The sequence below is a fragment of the Hippoglossus hippoglossus genome, chromosome 5, assembly GCF_009819705.1.
Source record: "Hippoglossus hippoglossus isolate fHipHip1 chromosome 5, fHipHip1.pri, whole genome shotgun sequence".
Lineage (NCBI taxonomy): Eukaryota > Metazoa > Chordata > Actinopteri > Pleuronectiformes > Pleuronectidae > Hippoglossus > Hippoglossus hippoglossus.
In genome coordinates this window covers 9,581,327-9,595,203 of record NC_047155.1, presented here as the reverse complement: position 1 = coordinate 9,595,203, position 13,877 = coordinate 9,581,327, and the positions used below count along the sequence as shown (strand labels likewise).

The following is a 13,877-nucleotide window of genomic DNA, read 5'->3' as shown; positions in this document are numbered from 1 at the left end:
TTTCATACAAACAAATTCTCAGAGACACAACCACACAAACATAATCATCTCATTATCTTGTATGACAAAGGAAAACCCAAATTTTACAAGATGGGACCTAATAATTTTTGGCATCTTTGTCTAAACCATTACTTCAAAATGTGTCAATAATAAAATATTAGCCAACACGTTTTCTGTCAATCCACTAGCAGCATTAATTGACTGACCTTGTTTTATTTCTAAGTCAACCACGTTCTTTCTTTCTGTGGTTACACTGCTCTAACTTCCCCGAGGCTTGGTGCACAGCTTCCTCTCTGATTCAGAACCAGGTAGAGAGTCACCTCCTCATCACATCACCGACAGGACTAAATCATCTCCACGCAGTGTTGGTCAGTGTTGATGCCAGTAAACGTGAGCCGCTGTGCGCCGTGACGCGCGCATGGAGGGAGAAAGAGAGAGAGAGGGAGAGGGTGGTAGGGAAAGGAAGGAGAGAGAGGGAGAGAGAAGGGGGTGAGAGCGAGATCTCATCTCTCCAAATCCACCAGTCAGCTTCCCAAAGCACTGGTGATCTTCAGTGAGAGCCGCTCTGCGCCTCCACCTCCCAAACTGCCTGCGCGCAAACTTCCAGCCACACGTCCAGCATGAGCGGAGACAAGCGCCATGGATGCGCCACATGAGGCGGACCGGAGCAACTGAGGCCACCGCGCAAAGTTTTGTCCGCAGAAATCCACTGTGACACTGACTGAAAAAACACACTTTACGCGTGTTTTCTCTCCTTTTCCAACACTTTTTACGCGTCGCCTGCCTCTTGGGATTGCTTGGATTCGGCGTTGTGTCTTTTTTTTATGTCCATCCAGGGAGACGTGTAGTTTTTTTTTTTTTTGTCGGGGTGGTCCGCTGTAAAGGAAGGTGACATGCAGGTTCTCGGTTGGACCATAGTTCTCCTCTGCCAGTGGATCCTACGGAAGGTGAGTTTATTCTCATCCTTAGAAAAAGAAGAAACTTAAAGATATCTTTTCTCATCCGGAGATGTTGGGTATTGAAGCGTTTGGAGAGAAGCACCTGTCCTCTTCTGTCAGAGGGGTCAGTTTCCTAGAAATCAGTCCACTGAAAAAAACATGATACATTTTCTATTGTTTAACACATTTTATCCATTTGACCACATCCAGAGTGACCTGCTTATTTTGTAGTTTGTTTTTTCATCGCCTTTTTCTAACTGTATCTTCAGAATCTCCTTTAAATCTTTGCTCTATGGAACTTAATTTAAAGTTGTATACACCCATAACAGCTGTTTAAACTACAGCAACCTGTAAAGGGGGGATTTGGGGCTCTATTTGTGTCTTATTAGTTTAAATAGAAACGCATGAGCGACTTTTGCCCGATCTCCAGACGCGCGGATCTCTGCTGTTTCTCTTTCACTCCCACTTTACGCACTGCTCCTTATCTATTTATCTTCTTGCGCTCGCAGCGACTTCCTCTAATTTTTTCTTCAGAAGTCAAACTCGCCCGTGGCTTGTTTTATTATCTCGGCATCGTCGTGGCAAAGACTTTTTTACGCACGAACTGTAGTTTGGCTGCTGCAGCTGCTGATTATTTGTGGTGAAAGGCGTGCGTGTGCGCGGGTACGTGCGCGTTCACTCGTTTTTGGCTGTTGTGCACGAGTGTTTTCCTGATTGCTTTACACTGGACAGTAATAATGCAGCCGAGATATTATATCTGGACCTCAACACACAACAGAGCACAATACAATTCAATACCACCCAACACAATGCAACACAATACAACGGAATACTGTGGGAGTCTGTCTGTCCCAGCAGACAGCATCTGTACTCAGTGTGTCTTTGGCCTCAGCCAGAAATGAAAGAGAATAAAAACATGACCTTTCACCATGTTCGCCATCTCCTCCCTCTTCTTTACCTCTGACTCCTTCATTTCCCTCCTCCTTCCTGTTCCTTTCCTCCCTTTCTCTGCTCCTCTTCCATTATGGATAACTTTACCCCGACTGGTTTTCATTAGAAACCACCGACTGTATCTATACAAATATTGCTGTAAAAAGAAAAAAAAAAAGAAGCTGACACTGTAAAATCTGGTTGCGGTTATGACACGACTTCTGTAATCTGCTATTTATACAAAGCTTTAAAAAAAATCAGCCCTGAAGTGTAAAACAAGAACTTAATGCAGTCGTCACACCGTGTGGTGTAAGGACTGAAAGAGCTCAGGGGGCGGATGGGTGGGGACCCTCACTGCTTAGTGGCCAACAGTAGCCGACATACTGGTGAAACATACTGGTGATGTGTGGGTTTTTTAAACAGGCTGCTGGCAGATTGGGGTTAGGTTGCATTGTGACAGGTAATAACACCCTCACGTCTCCTGAAGATTGAATGCAAATCATGTCTCCTGCAGAAGTAGAACTGCTGTGCGTCGTCCGCACGAGAGTGCAACTCAGGTTCAAGCACCAGGTTCAACCCGGTATTAGATTCTATCAGCCACGCTCTTCAGCAATCCTCCATTTGGATTTAAGCTAGATCTTTTTCCCTTTTATTTCCTGAAGCGTGAGGGAGGATAAGAATCTGGTTTGTTTTCAAAGAGCACGTTGGTGTAGATGACTCAGTGATTTCGCTGACATGATCTGACATGGAGGCACCATTAGCTCGAGGGATTAGGAAGTGAAGAGGATGCAGTGAAGACAGGGAAAGACGGACAGAAGGAAAGACAGGATAGATAAGAGGGGCAGTAGAAGTAAGCGGAGGGTGAAAGAGGAGAAGGAAACATTAACTGTGTCTCTAACTGAATCTGGTGGTCTCTTTGAACAAACCCACCTTTAGTGGTCATTCAGAGTCAGTAAGAGGCCTGTTGAAGCACATGTGTGAGTGCATAAGTGAGTTTTTGCAAAGTGAAGACGAGGAGACGAAGGGAGAAAAGGATGAGAGTCGTCTTCTAAACATCATCGTTTACATTTTGTAAACGCCTTAAAAATTCAGAATATAATTTATAAATCATTTCCCAAACATGAATTTGTGTTGACATACTTGGATGGGAACATTTTGTGGGTGGGCTCTTACATTTGTAAATATTTTTAAATACCGAAAAACTAATTTTGTTTCCTGCCTATGACGTCTAATGCTGCAACATCGTAATTCCTTACACCTTGTACTTTGAAACGATATCTACAGTAACAGCACTACAAAAGAAGAAAGGATGTGTGAAAAGCTTCTTTACTGTTTTATGCTCCCAGTAGGAACAATAGCATTAGCCGGCATCTCAACCTGACAAAATCCTCTTATCTCCCCCCATAAAACAACTAGCTGTATACCCCCGGGATATTACAGCAACTGAGTCACTTTAATTTCATTATATATATAGTCCTACTTCCCTTGCAATCACGTCTCTCATATTCTGCATAGCTTTGCGTTTCAGCAGTCTTTGTATTTGTCCCGGGAAAATGTGTATGTGAAACGCAGTTGCTGTGTGTCCTCGTGTTTGTGCCCACATGTTACGCACTTATTCATGCCATTGTGGGGGGGAAAGCGAAAAATAAATCTCTGAACGATCAGAAGAGCAGGATCAGATGTTTTTCCAGCACGGATTAGACAAGGTGGTTGGTGGTTTCCCTCCCACTCGCTGCGTCTTTTCCGTCCGTCCATCTGTCTGTGGATCATCCGAACCGTCAAACAGCCCAGCTCCAACAGGCAGGAGGCCCCACTGGTCTGTAATCTGTGCAAATTATATTCTCCCCTCACAAACCGATTAGATGTGTAATCTGTTGAATCAGGATGACAGAAGCAATCACATTACTGCTATATCTGTTGCCTCTGAAATTGTTCCCGCAGATCAAAGCGTTCTTTTAAAAAATGGCACCGATTCATACAGTATTTTAATGAATTCTAACATGGTTTGCTTAAGGTTAAGCAACGATCCATTTTTATTAATTTGCTTTCTCCCCCTTTCAAGGGCTCTATGCTCCACTTTTGACAAGCCATTACTTTTAAAATAAGCCATCACTTGCTCGGTTCAGCGAATAGTTCCACCCCAGGCTTTGTATCGGCCTTGAGGAGAGAAGAGAATTTTATTTTAATGTGTGAGCATGTCCTATGTTTTAGACTAATGTGAAATAAAACATCATTACAGACTTGTGGGTTCTGCTTTGCGCGAGCGTCGACAGCCGACATTAATATATAACATATATAATTGCATTTCTGGCGATTGAATTAAATTGTTCTTTTTCAAACTTAAAGAGGATAAAGTAAGGTGTGTGCAATAATTGCATCATAATCCCTCTACGTTTCTACAATAGATATCCAGTTATAATAATGGAGGCGAACAGCAGGCTCAGAAATGAATACTACGGAGCCAATATTTTGGTTGTGCCAACTCCAAACACCTTCTGTTTGACTGACAGCTTGACTGCACCTGAAGTTCTTAGAAAGGGAGAATTATGTCTGAAACTATTGATAAAAGCAAGGTTTTATTTTAACACACAAAAGAAGAGAATCCAGAACCTGTGAGGTGCATGAACAGAGCTGCTGCTGCTGCTGCTGCTGCTGCTCTCACTGTTAAACAGACCTGCTCCCAGTGTTTGCTCCATTTCCTGTTGGATCCACCAGTTAATGTGTTGATGTGCAGATGTTAAAGGTTTTCCTGGGTCAGACATTCATATTTTGCAGCCTGTGTGTGTGTGTGTGTGTGTGTGTGTGTGTGTGTGTGTGTGTGTGTGTGTGTGTGTGTGTGTGTGTGTGTGTGTGTGCATAAAGTGATTAGTGGTCGAAGAAATGTTTAGAAAATAGCAAATTTAAAAATGCGTAAAAGTTAAAGTCCATATAAGTATTATTTGCCAACTACTTCGGCAAAAGAAGTAAATGTATTTGTAATGCAGAAAAAAAAGTTAGTCTTACTATTATCAGATCATCAGTTTGTATGTACATTTACTTTTATAGGTTTAGGGTTTGGGTTGTGTATGTGAGTGTGCAGTTATATTCCACCTCTGATCCCCACTCTTTCATTTTACTGCTCATTTGTGTGGGTTTTTTTGTATGTCACGATGTTGCTATATCCGCAAAGCTTGTGAATTTGCATTCAAACTGTATAACACAACCTTTTTCAATATTGTATATATTCTGTCATCTTCAGTGCAGAGGAAACGACAGCATCATGCACAGGTAGGGGGAGTGTAGGTAGCTGCATTTTATCATCTACACTCCACTCCTCCCCCTCGACTGGTCCTACAGAGCCTCACTGTAAATAACCAGAGGTTGTTGAAAGTCAAGAGAAGAGTGAATCAGGGGTATGTAGGTTAATGTTTGTTCTGTGAGTGTGTGTCTCAAAGTGCTTTTAAAAAGCAAAGTTTCCACATAAAGCTGAGAGGATGATGATGATATGTCCAGGAAAAGAGTGGAGTCATCCAGCGGCCACTTGAAAGTAAATATATCACATGACCTCATTTACTTACTTTTATGCAGCCAGTCTGAAGCAGAACAGATGTGTCATGTTTAAAAGCTGAGGTTGAGCTCCAGCTTCGGGCAGGAAACAGGAAACTGAGAAACTAAGGTGTTTTCACAGTTTTGGAACCAGTTTGAGGATGAGGTCTCTTAACCTCTGGCACAGGGGGCACTGGCCTCTCCTGAAAAACTCAACCAATAACTCGGCATGGTTCTTGTAAATGGTAAATATAAATTCTGTATACTTTTCTATTCTTGACGACCACTCAAAGCGCTTTTCAGAACAGATTTGCCATCCACCCAATCACACACACATTCATACAGTGCTTCTAAGTGCAGCACTTTTATCTATCACACATCATATACACTGCAGGCACAGCCATCAGGGACAAGTTGGGGTTCAGTATCCCGCCCAATGTAGGAGATGGTGATCGAATTGCAGACCTTCTGGTTAGAGGACGACCCGCACTACCTCCTGAGCCACAGCAAAACAGCCATAAAGTTTGAAGTCGATTAGACAACTGAATTGAATCAAAGGATGGACAGACAGACATTCCTTCATTTATCCTCCATCTAGATCAGCCCCCCCCCCCCCCCCCCCCCCCATTTACATCACACCATTTCTTATCTGTTAAACTACTTTTAAACAAATATAGATGTAAATATAGATGTGCTTATATGAGTGTGCACTGATAAACTTTATTGTTTCTAATTAATTGAATAAACTAGTCTCCAGCTGCCAGAGGAGTTTTGCTTTGGTTTGAATTGACAGGGGTGTGAATGCCAGATGGTTGTTTTTGCTCATATAACACGGGCGATTGGTTGAAGCTTTTTATGATGGAAAAGAAAAAAAACATGTAAATCAGAGAAACAGAAGCTGATCATTTCAATAAGATGCCCCCTTCTTGTCTTGTCTTGGCTTCTGTTGTGTTGTAGAAAGGTCGAGCTAATATAAGATGTTAAACACACCACTGCAGTGTTCAGACACTACGAAATGTGTTGGTTTTTTGTTCACTCGTACAGATTGTTAAATTGTACAATTGTACAATTTGTTAAATCAAATCATCGTGAAGGAACAGGACTGGAAGCTCCAGCCACAGACTTACGTCTCAGTGTGGTGCCTGCATATGAAACATGTCACATGTAATACTGACAATTTTCACATTCTCTGGACAGATTATTGGAATGCTGGTATTATGCAGGGCTTGACTGCCCAACCAAATAAATCTGAATACAAAAATGATGTGTAGCACTAAAGCACTGTGTGAAAGTAATTGAGGAGGAAGGCTGAACCTTCTATTTGACTTTAAAAAAGCACGACCCTCAGCAGGATGAATAATGTTTTCTTTTAAACATTTTCTTGACTGAACTGCTGCACCCTAACCTCGGGAGGGTGAGGAGTGAGAATCCATCTTGTCAGGCCCCCAGCTATTCGCTCATGGCCAAACCACAGTGGTTCAGACAAATCGTCTTCCGATGAGCGAGGACCTGCGGTTTGGAGCGTGTCTCAGGTGTGATGGTGGCGAGAAATAACATTAAACGACGACATCGGCTCCTAACAAGGTTATTTGGATGCTGCTGTTGCATCAGTTGTCAGAGGAAGAGTAAAGAACAGCCCCTGAAAGCTTCTCTTTGTTGGAAGGGATGTTTTTTCGCTGCAGCCGCTGTGATGGACAGTGATAGACAGATGGTTCGTCCAATCACCTGCCAAGTGTTTTTTTTTAAGAGCGCCTGTCATTTTCCCAACTGTTTTTTTTTTAAACAAAATCTTCCCAGATGGTTCCGTGTAACAAACCATCTGGCACGTCAGGTTACAGCCACACCCTTCACAACATGTCAGAATACTATAACTGTTGCATTGGCGCAGCTTGTTTAACCTATAATAACTAAAAGGCAGTGGTGGAAGAAGTATTCAGGAACTTTAATCTTAAAAGTAAAAGCCTTGCATTTGGAATCTTGAAAAAGTATTATCACATAAATGTACGTATTTAAAGTACTCATTATGGAGAATGGCCAGATGGTTATAGCCACAGTTATATATACTCAATATATTCTGCTGTGCTCTTACTGTTGATGGTCCCACTACTTACTCACTGTTATTCAACTTCAGGACTGCACTGCACCATTGGGTCAAGTTCACGTACTGCTTTTGTTTTGTCATTTTAAATTTACCTGTGTATTTTATTTTATTTTTTTTTTTATTCTTTACCACCATTCATTTCATATGTGGTTCTAATTGTCTGCACTATCTTTTTTATTGTGCTAAAATAACACGTGGGAGTGGTGGAGGTGCTTTGTGGTATAATTATGAAAAAACAAAACCCTTTACTCAGCAAAATCACAACAATAGCAGCTCTAGTAACTGGAGCTGTCAAACATAGTAGACTTGGGTGTTTGCCCATAAAATAAAGTGAAAGTAAAAGGTAATTAAGTAAGATATATAATGTAAAGCACAGTTATATCAAAACTGTAGTAACAATTGGTATTTGTAGCTTCCATCACTGCTAAAAGATAGTGATGATAATAAAATAAAAATAATAAAAACAGTAATTTAACATAGTATATTCCCTTTAAACTGTAATATTTAAATGAAAATATCAAAAGCACGCAAATGCAAAAACTGTGGTGTGAATACTCCCACTCTTTTTGCTACAGGCAATACTGCTACTGAATGGATGAATTGTGCACAGGCAGCAGTTTAGATGATGTATCCGAATGTAGGTGCAGGATAAAGTCAGTCTGATTGAGTGTCAGTGGATACCATAACAGTTAAACTGTTTGTATACATACAACTAACATCACACCTCAGCCACACAACTGCTCTATTTATTGGCATCATGGAAGCACACATCATTTCAAACCATGAGATGAGAGGCTTAGTTCATTCATTCACTGGAGCACAGTTCAGCTCAGGGAGCCGTTTTCAACACGAGCACAAAATGTGCCTGACGTGTTGTTGGAGAAGTTATTTCTAGAGCGACGGGGAAACCATGGTTAGTCAGACACGAGCAGAACATTGGGCTCCACATCAGACCACGTGAATTTCCCTGCCAGGATCATCTGGAGGAGAAGGCCCGTGGACAGCTGCTGCCTCTGCCCCGAGAGGGTCTGGCGTCTCCTGGTCGGAGCCCCCATCCAGCCCCCATCAAAGCTCTCTATGTAACTGCCAGCTCAGGAGGTGTTGATGATGGCGATTGTCAGAGATCTTTGAATTGTTTCTGGGATGTTAGAGAACAAACAGGAACTCTAATTGTGTTAAACTCTGTGTTTGTGTTGTTCTAGTGTTTGGGACATTATCCGTTTCTATGATTTTTCCTCTTGGGCCTGATTTCTGTCACGAACTGAGCTCTACTGTGCAGAACACAAACTCGCACAGCATTTTAATGCTCCCTGCCTACCCCAATGAATGGGCTACCATTATTACAATGGTATTGTGTATGACTCACCAGGCCTTATGGAGAGACTGTGGGAAATTGCTCTCTGAGACGAGCTGTTGGGGGCAAAAACAGGGATTGTCTGAGGAGGCGATAACGGCTGAAAAGGAATCAGTTTGAAAATATCCCTTGTAATGTGTTTGCCATAAATATATGTGACACAGACATGCATGCCTGGAATGGAGATGGAGTGAATTATCCACAAGCACACACAGAAACTCATGTATACAGCCGAGGGGTAAAAAAAGGAACATGCAGTAGTGTATTGTTCTATGTTGTCATAACAGAGGTGTGATAAACAAAGGGCGACATTACCATTGAGGCATTACAGCCATGATGGCAGGGCGAGAAGATGAACACTTAGCTGAAGCTGATAAAGGGACATTACAGCATTCTGTCATGGCCCCCGTTACGCTGCCAGTCAAAAGGGCAGACAGCCATCGTGTGCAGATTGTCCTGAACAGGAGGGAAGAGCAGAGAGAAGCTCCACAAACAAATCCACTTTTTCATCCCTCATTTTTACTGTTGATTTTAACTCAAAAATGTCTTAGTGAACTATTTTGAATGTTGAGCTTGAGATTTCTTTTATAGGAGTGAGTAACGAACCCCAGTGCTTTTTTTGGAACTGAAATCAGGATGAGATTTATTAATTTTGGTGATCCCTTCACTTTTCATAGGGTCAAAATTGTTTCCAGTACTTTGGTTATGCACCAAAGAAAAGGAAAACTCCCATCAGGCTCAGCGGTACCTTGTGTTCAGTGCTAATTAGCAAATTTTAGCAAGGCAGCATGTTGAACTAAGATGGCATCCAGGTTCAAGTTAACATTACTAAGCTAAACACTAGCAAGGTAACACTATCATTGTGAGAATTTTGCCATGCTAGCATTACCATTAAGACTAAAAGTAGGGTTAGTAAGTTGTTTCTGTGACACTTTTTATCTTATTTGTTCAAATCTTTCTAACTTCCAGAGCCATTAATAAATAAAGTAGTCTAAATACAAAAAAAGCTGGTGTCTGTGGCCCTCGCATGACTGTAAGAAACAGGGCCAATCATTTCATTTGGACTGAATGAAATGATTGGCTGGCGAAAGAAGTCAGTGAGCGAGTCACGCAAAAGTCAGTTTCTGTCAGTTGTCAGGCAGATTGGGTCCTATCCCGAAGTCCAGGTGTCATTTTGGTATTAGGATGAAAACTTGCAAGTGTCTATCATATTGAAAACACTGTTGCCATTTTCTTCTCTTTTTGTGGAGGAGCTGTTTTTTTTTTGGTTGTTTATTTTGTTCAGTAATGTATTCAATTATTAGTTTTTCTGAATCTTCCCTCCGTGGGTTTGGTTGTTGTTGCCCTCTTTTTGCGAGACTTAAACAAAGCAGCAGAGGGGGATTCTGGGTGTGAAGTGGTCAGCCCTACTTTGGATCGCTCTACTGATGTTGCTCCACTTTGAGAGGTCCCCAGTCATCATCAGGATGTGAGCAGTGTCTCTCGCTTTCTCTCCCTCTTTCTCCCTACCCCTCTCTTGCTCTGCCTCTCTCTCTCTCTCTCTTTTCCTGGCTGCGAGGAGCAGAGTCGAGCATTGGAAATAGATCAGATCAGAAGGGACGTTTGGCTCCTGATGACGGGCAACGTGTTTGTTTCATACATGCATGATGAGTAGCTCGGCTCTCGGCGGGGGCCACCAGTTATGGCACGGCGCTGCTGCCCGTGGTCAATGCGTTGCCTGGTCTCAGCTCCCTCTGGGAGACAGCACGCTGCGCCTCATACTTTTGCTATTCGGTGCGAGTGATCTGTATTCTGATGCGTTCACATGTGTTTACTGGTGTGAGAGACAGACTCAATGGAGCACTGTATTGTTGCACAATCAAAAGAAAACAGCAGGGTGTGTATGTGCGTGTGTCGGTATGTGCACAGTTTGTAATTACCTCCATATTTACTGCATCGGCATGACTTTCTTTTTCTTGGTTTCCACACATGTACCCTGTTACATACATAGTTAGCTTTATGCTTTCACAACACCTTGTGATTAATAGTGACACGCATGGCGGAGAGTGCAGAAGAGGATTGTGTGCATGTATGAAATATTAAAGTGTAATCCGAGCGACACCAAATATCATAACTCACGGTGCAGACGGCAGAGAATGCTCAGGGTCAGCTCAGCGTGAAGCCCCTGCTGCCACAGATGGGACTGTGGAGGAGGGATTAGTTTTTATCATTTTTTAATATCTCCAGCGTGGCTTGTAATGCATTAATTCAGACATGCATTGAATTTATTGGAAAACAGCGACAGTGTGAGAGGGAATAAAAAGACATAAGTAACCTAGTGAGGCTGGTGACCACCTTCGTACACTAAGCCACCTCGGCAATCACACAATCTTAATAAATAAAAGATCCGGTGTAAATCCACTGGACATATAAGAATGTCAGGGATTTGATGCGGTTGTTTTTTTTTTCAGACATGTAATAATGGAGTCTTGTTTGCATCCTTTTTTGTCCTTTCAGGATTTCAGGAGTTACATGGGATGCATTATTCAGATGAAAGCAAGACAATATGCCTGTTGAAGCTGTTTTTTTTGTAGTTAATTTGTTTTCTCCGGATTGTTTCCCCATGTCAAAACTTTCTTTATATATTGTTTGCCGGACTTGAGCCTAATGCAGAGGGGTCAGGAGATTTGCGAGCACTCGGCACATCCATTTGGTCACAGATCTCCTGCACCTCTCAGTCTATTCCTCCGTGTTTCCCTCTCACTGTCTCTCATCCTGCACCTCTCTCACCTGCCACCTGCCTGTCAAAACCTTCACAATCGAGTCTCTATCTTTCATTCCGTTGCCCCATCTCTCCTCCTCTTGCATTGCTCTTTTCGTTTCCTCCTCTATACCCCGCTCCCCTGTCTTGATACTGGTCATGCCCGGCCCGCAGTGTGTCTGATTAAAATGTAGCCCTTGAAGAAATAAAATATGTGAGGAGAATTTCATAGTTTCAGCTTCCAGCTCCTCGTGCACTGGTGGAAAAGAGGTTTATTTTTCCGTTTTCCTGTCCTGGTGGTTTCTGGCTCCCGTCACCATGTTTCTCTCTGGGTGTCTCTGGATCGAGACATGGCAGTTCACTGCTGAATTATATAAAATCTCTGCTTGGGTTTTAGTTAATTAGCCTGAGCATTGAAGAAGCAAGGGGGGGGATGAGGAGATAGATGGCAGGAGGGAAGCAATGGCGTGTGTGTGGAGGCGGTGAGGGTAGACTTTCTCTCCTTTAACTTGGTCCAAGTTGGCCCAGAGGAGGTTGCTGGGGAGGGAGTCTAGGCCAAGCGCTGAGGAGGGAGAGGAGTACATCGCGAACTGAACTTGAGAAAATCATCTCACATCTATATCCCTCACATTGGCAAATTTCATTACACTCCTCATGCAGAGCTTAGCTGTCAGTGTGTGTTAGAGGACCTTGACATGCATTTTACCACTTCACGCTTTGGATGTTATTACAGATTCGGATCGTGAGAATAATATTTACGGGCTGTAGCTGTCAAAGTGGAGGTTTCTAATAAGTGAGTAGCCTTGTAGAACCAGCCCACAAATTTTGTTCACTCATTCGGTTTTGACAAGGCTGGCGAGGTGTTTGCTGTTTGCAAATAGCGAAGCACGGTCAGCTGGTGTAGAACAAAATCCCCTCGCTTGTGACGATTGGATCCACCTTAAGATCAGATCATTTACAATAAGGAATGGAGGGACTTGTCACTCAACTGGCTGTTTGTTCTGTATGATCATATTATACAGTTAAAGATGAAGTTAAGAACATACAAGTAACCAAACCTTAACCTTAGATAAAGCTCATACAGATTTTGTTGGAATTATTCTTGGAAGACACCAAACCACAATTTCACTGTACAAATATTGGGCAAGATAGGAGGATGTATTGGTTTTACTCAAGCTGAAAGTTTTGTCACATTTTACCAAAACTACCTCCTAAAAGTTTTTCCTTGATGCAGAAACTTTGTGGGGATTGAAATACAGGGAATGCAGATGCTGAATCATGTTCAAAATTAGATCTACAACAAGAATAAATGGTTCTTTGCAAGATTTAAGATTGAGGAAAGGTTAAAAATTAATATTGATGCTAAATGAGAGAAATTTAGGTAATACCAAAATCCCACCTCATTATCTCATTATGTCTCAAAGTGGCTTTGTCCTCAGAAACATAGAGTTCTGACTGACTTTGACCTTTCTAAAGATAACTGGAACTGCAGTCCTCTTCACTCATTTAGAGTCACAGTTGGGTCACACATGCTCGTATCCAAAAAAAGAAGAAAAAAAAAATTATTTGTGTGCCGCGGTCAGACGCCCGCAGATGGAACCAGTTTCCTGAAGCCTCAGTTCACTTTGCTCACCAGATGTCACCCTCCCCTTGGCAAACACTTGGACCAGGCCCCAAACTGCATGTAACGACATGACCAGCCAGTGACAGGGACATAATGTGGAACCTCGAGAAACAGACCGGCGGAGAATGAGGGGGTAGGAAGTGACAGACAGAGCGACAGACAGAGAAATAGACACATATGTTCCGCCAGTGAGAGGCTGGACATCTCGGTGCAGAGGGCCGTGTTCAGCATGTTCTGCTGAGGAGAGTGTGAACAATGTAATGCAGCATAAACAAGGAGGGGAAACAGCAGAACGGTGTAATCCCTGCAGGACCAGCCAGGGAATGCTGATTATACTCTTCCTCCTCTCCTCAGGACTTTGGGCAGAGAATTTGGCAAAAAAAAGCATAACCTCAGACGCCCGGTGCATGTCTGCTTGAGAGAAATATGTTGCATGAGTGCATGAAGTTCAGCAACTACAGTTTAGCCAGTGAAGAGTTGTCGCTTGAGCGAATCCAGTTCATTTGCGAGCTCTGTGATCCAGATGACCAATCCTGCACTAACTGCCACGTTTCTTTGGTTCCCTTCTGTGTAACAAACATTTCAGTTATAAACACAATGCCCTAGTTATTATTATTTTTTACATTAACCGAATTTGACACTTGATATTGAAATAAATTGGGTTT

General features: G+C 42.5%; 1 protein-coding gene across 1 annotated transcript in view; it reads left to right on the top strand.

Annotated features, from left to right (window-relative positions):
* Nucleotides 1-418: 418 nt before the first annotated feature.
* The window catches only part of LOC117761999 (neurexophilin-4), a 40,761-nt gene continuing 27,302 nt past the window's right edge, over nucleotides 419-13,877 (top strand). The window contains exon 1 of the mRNA XM_034586410.1: nucleotides 419-947. Within this exon, the coding sequence (XP_034442301.1) occupies nucleotides 894-947 (54 nt within the window). The 5' untranslated portion in view covers nucleotides 419-893. The remainder of the gene's footprint in view (nucleotides 948-13,877) is intronic.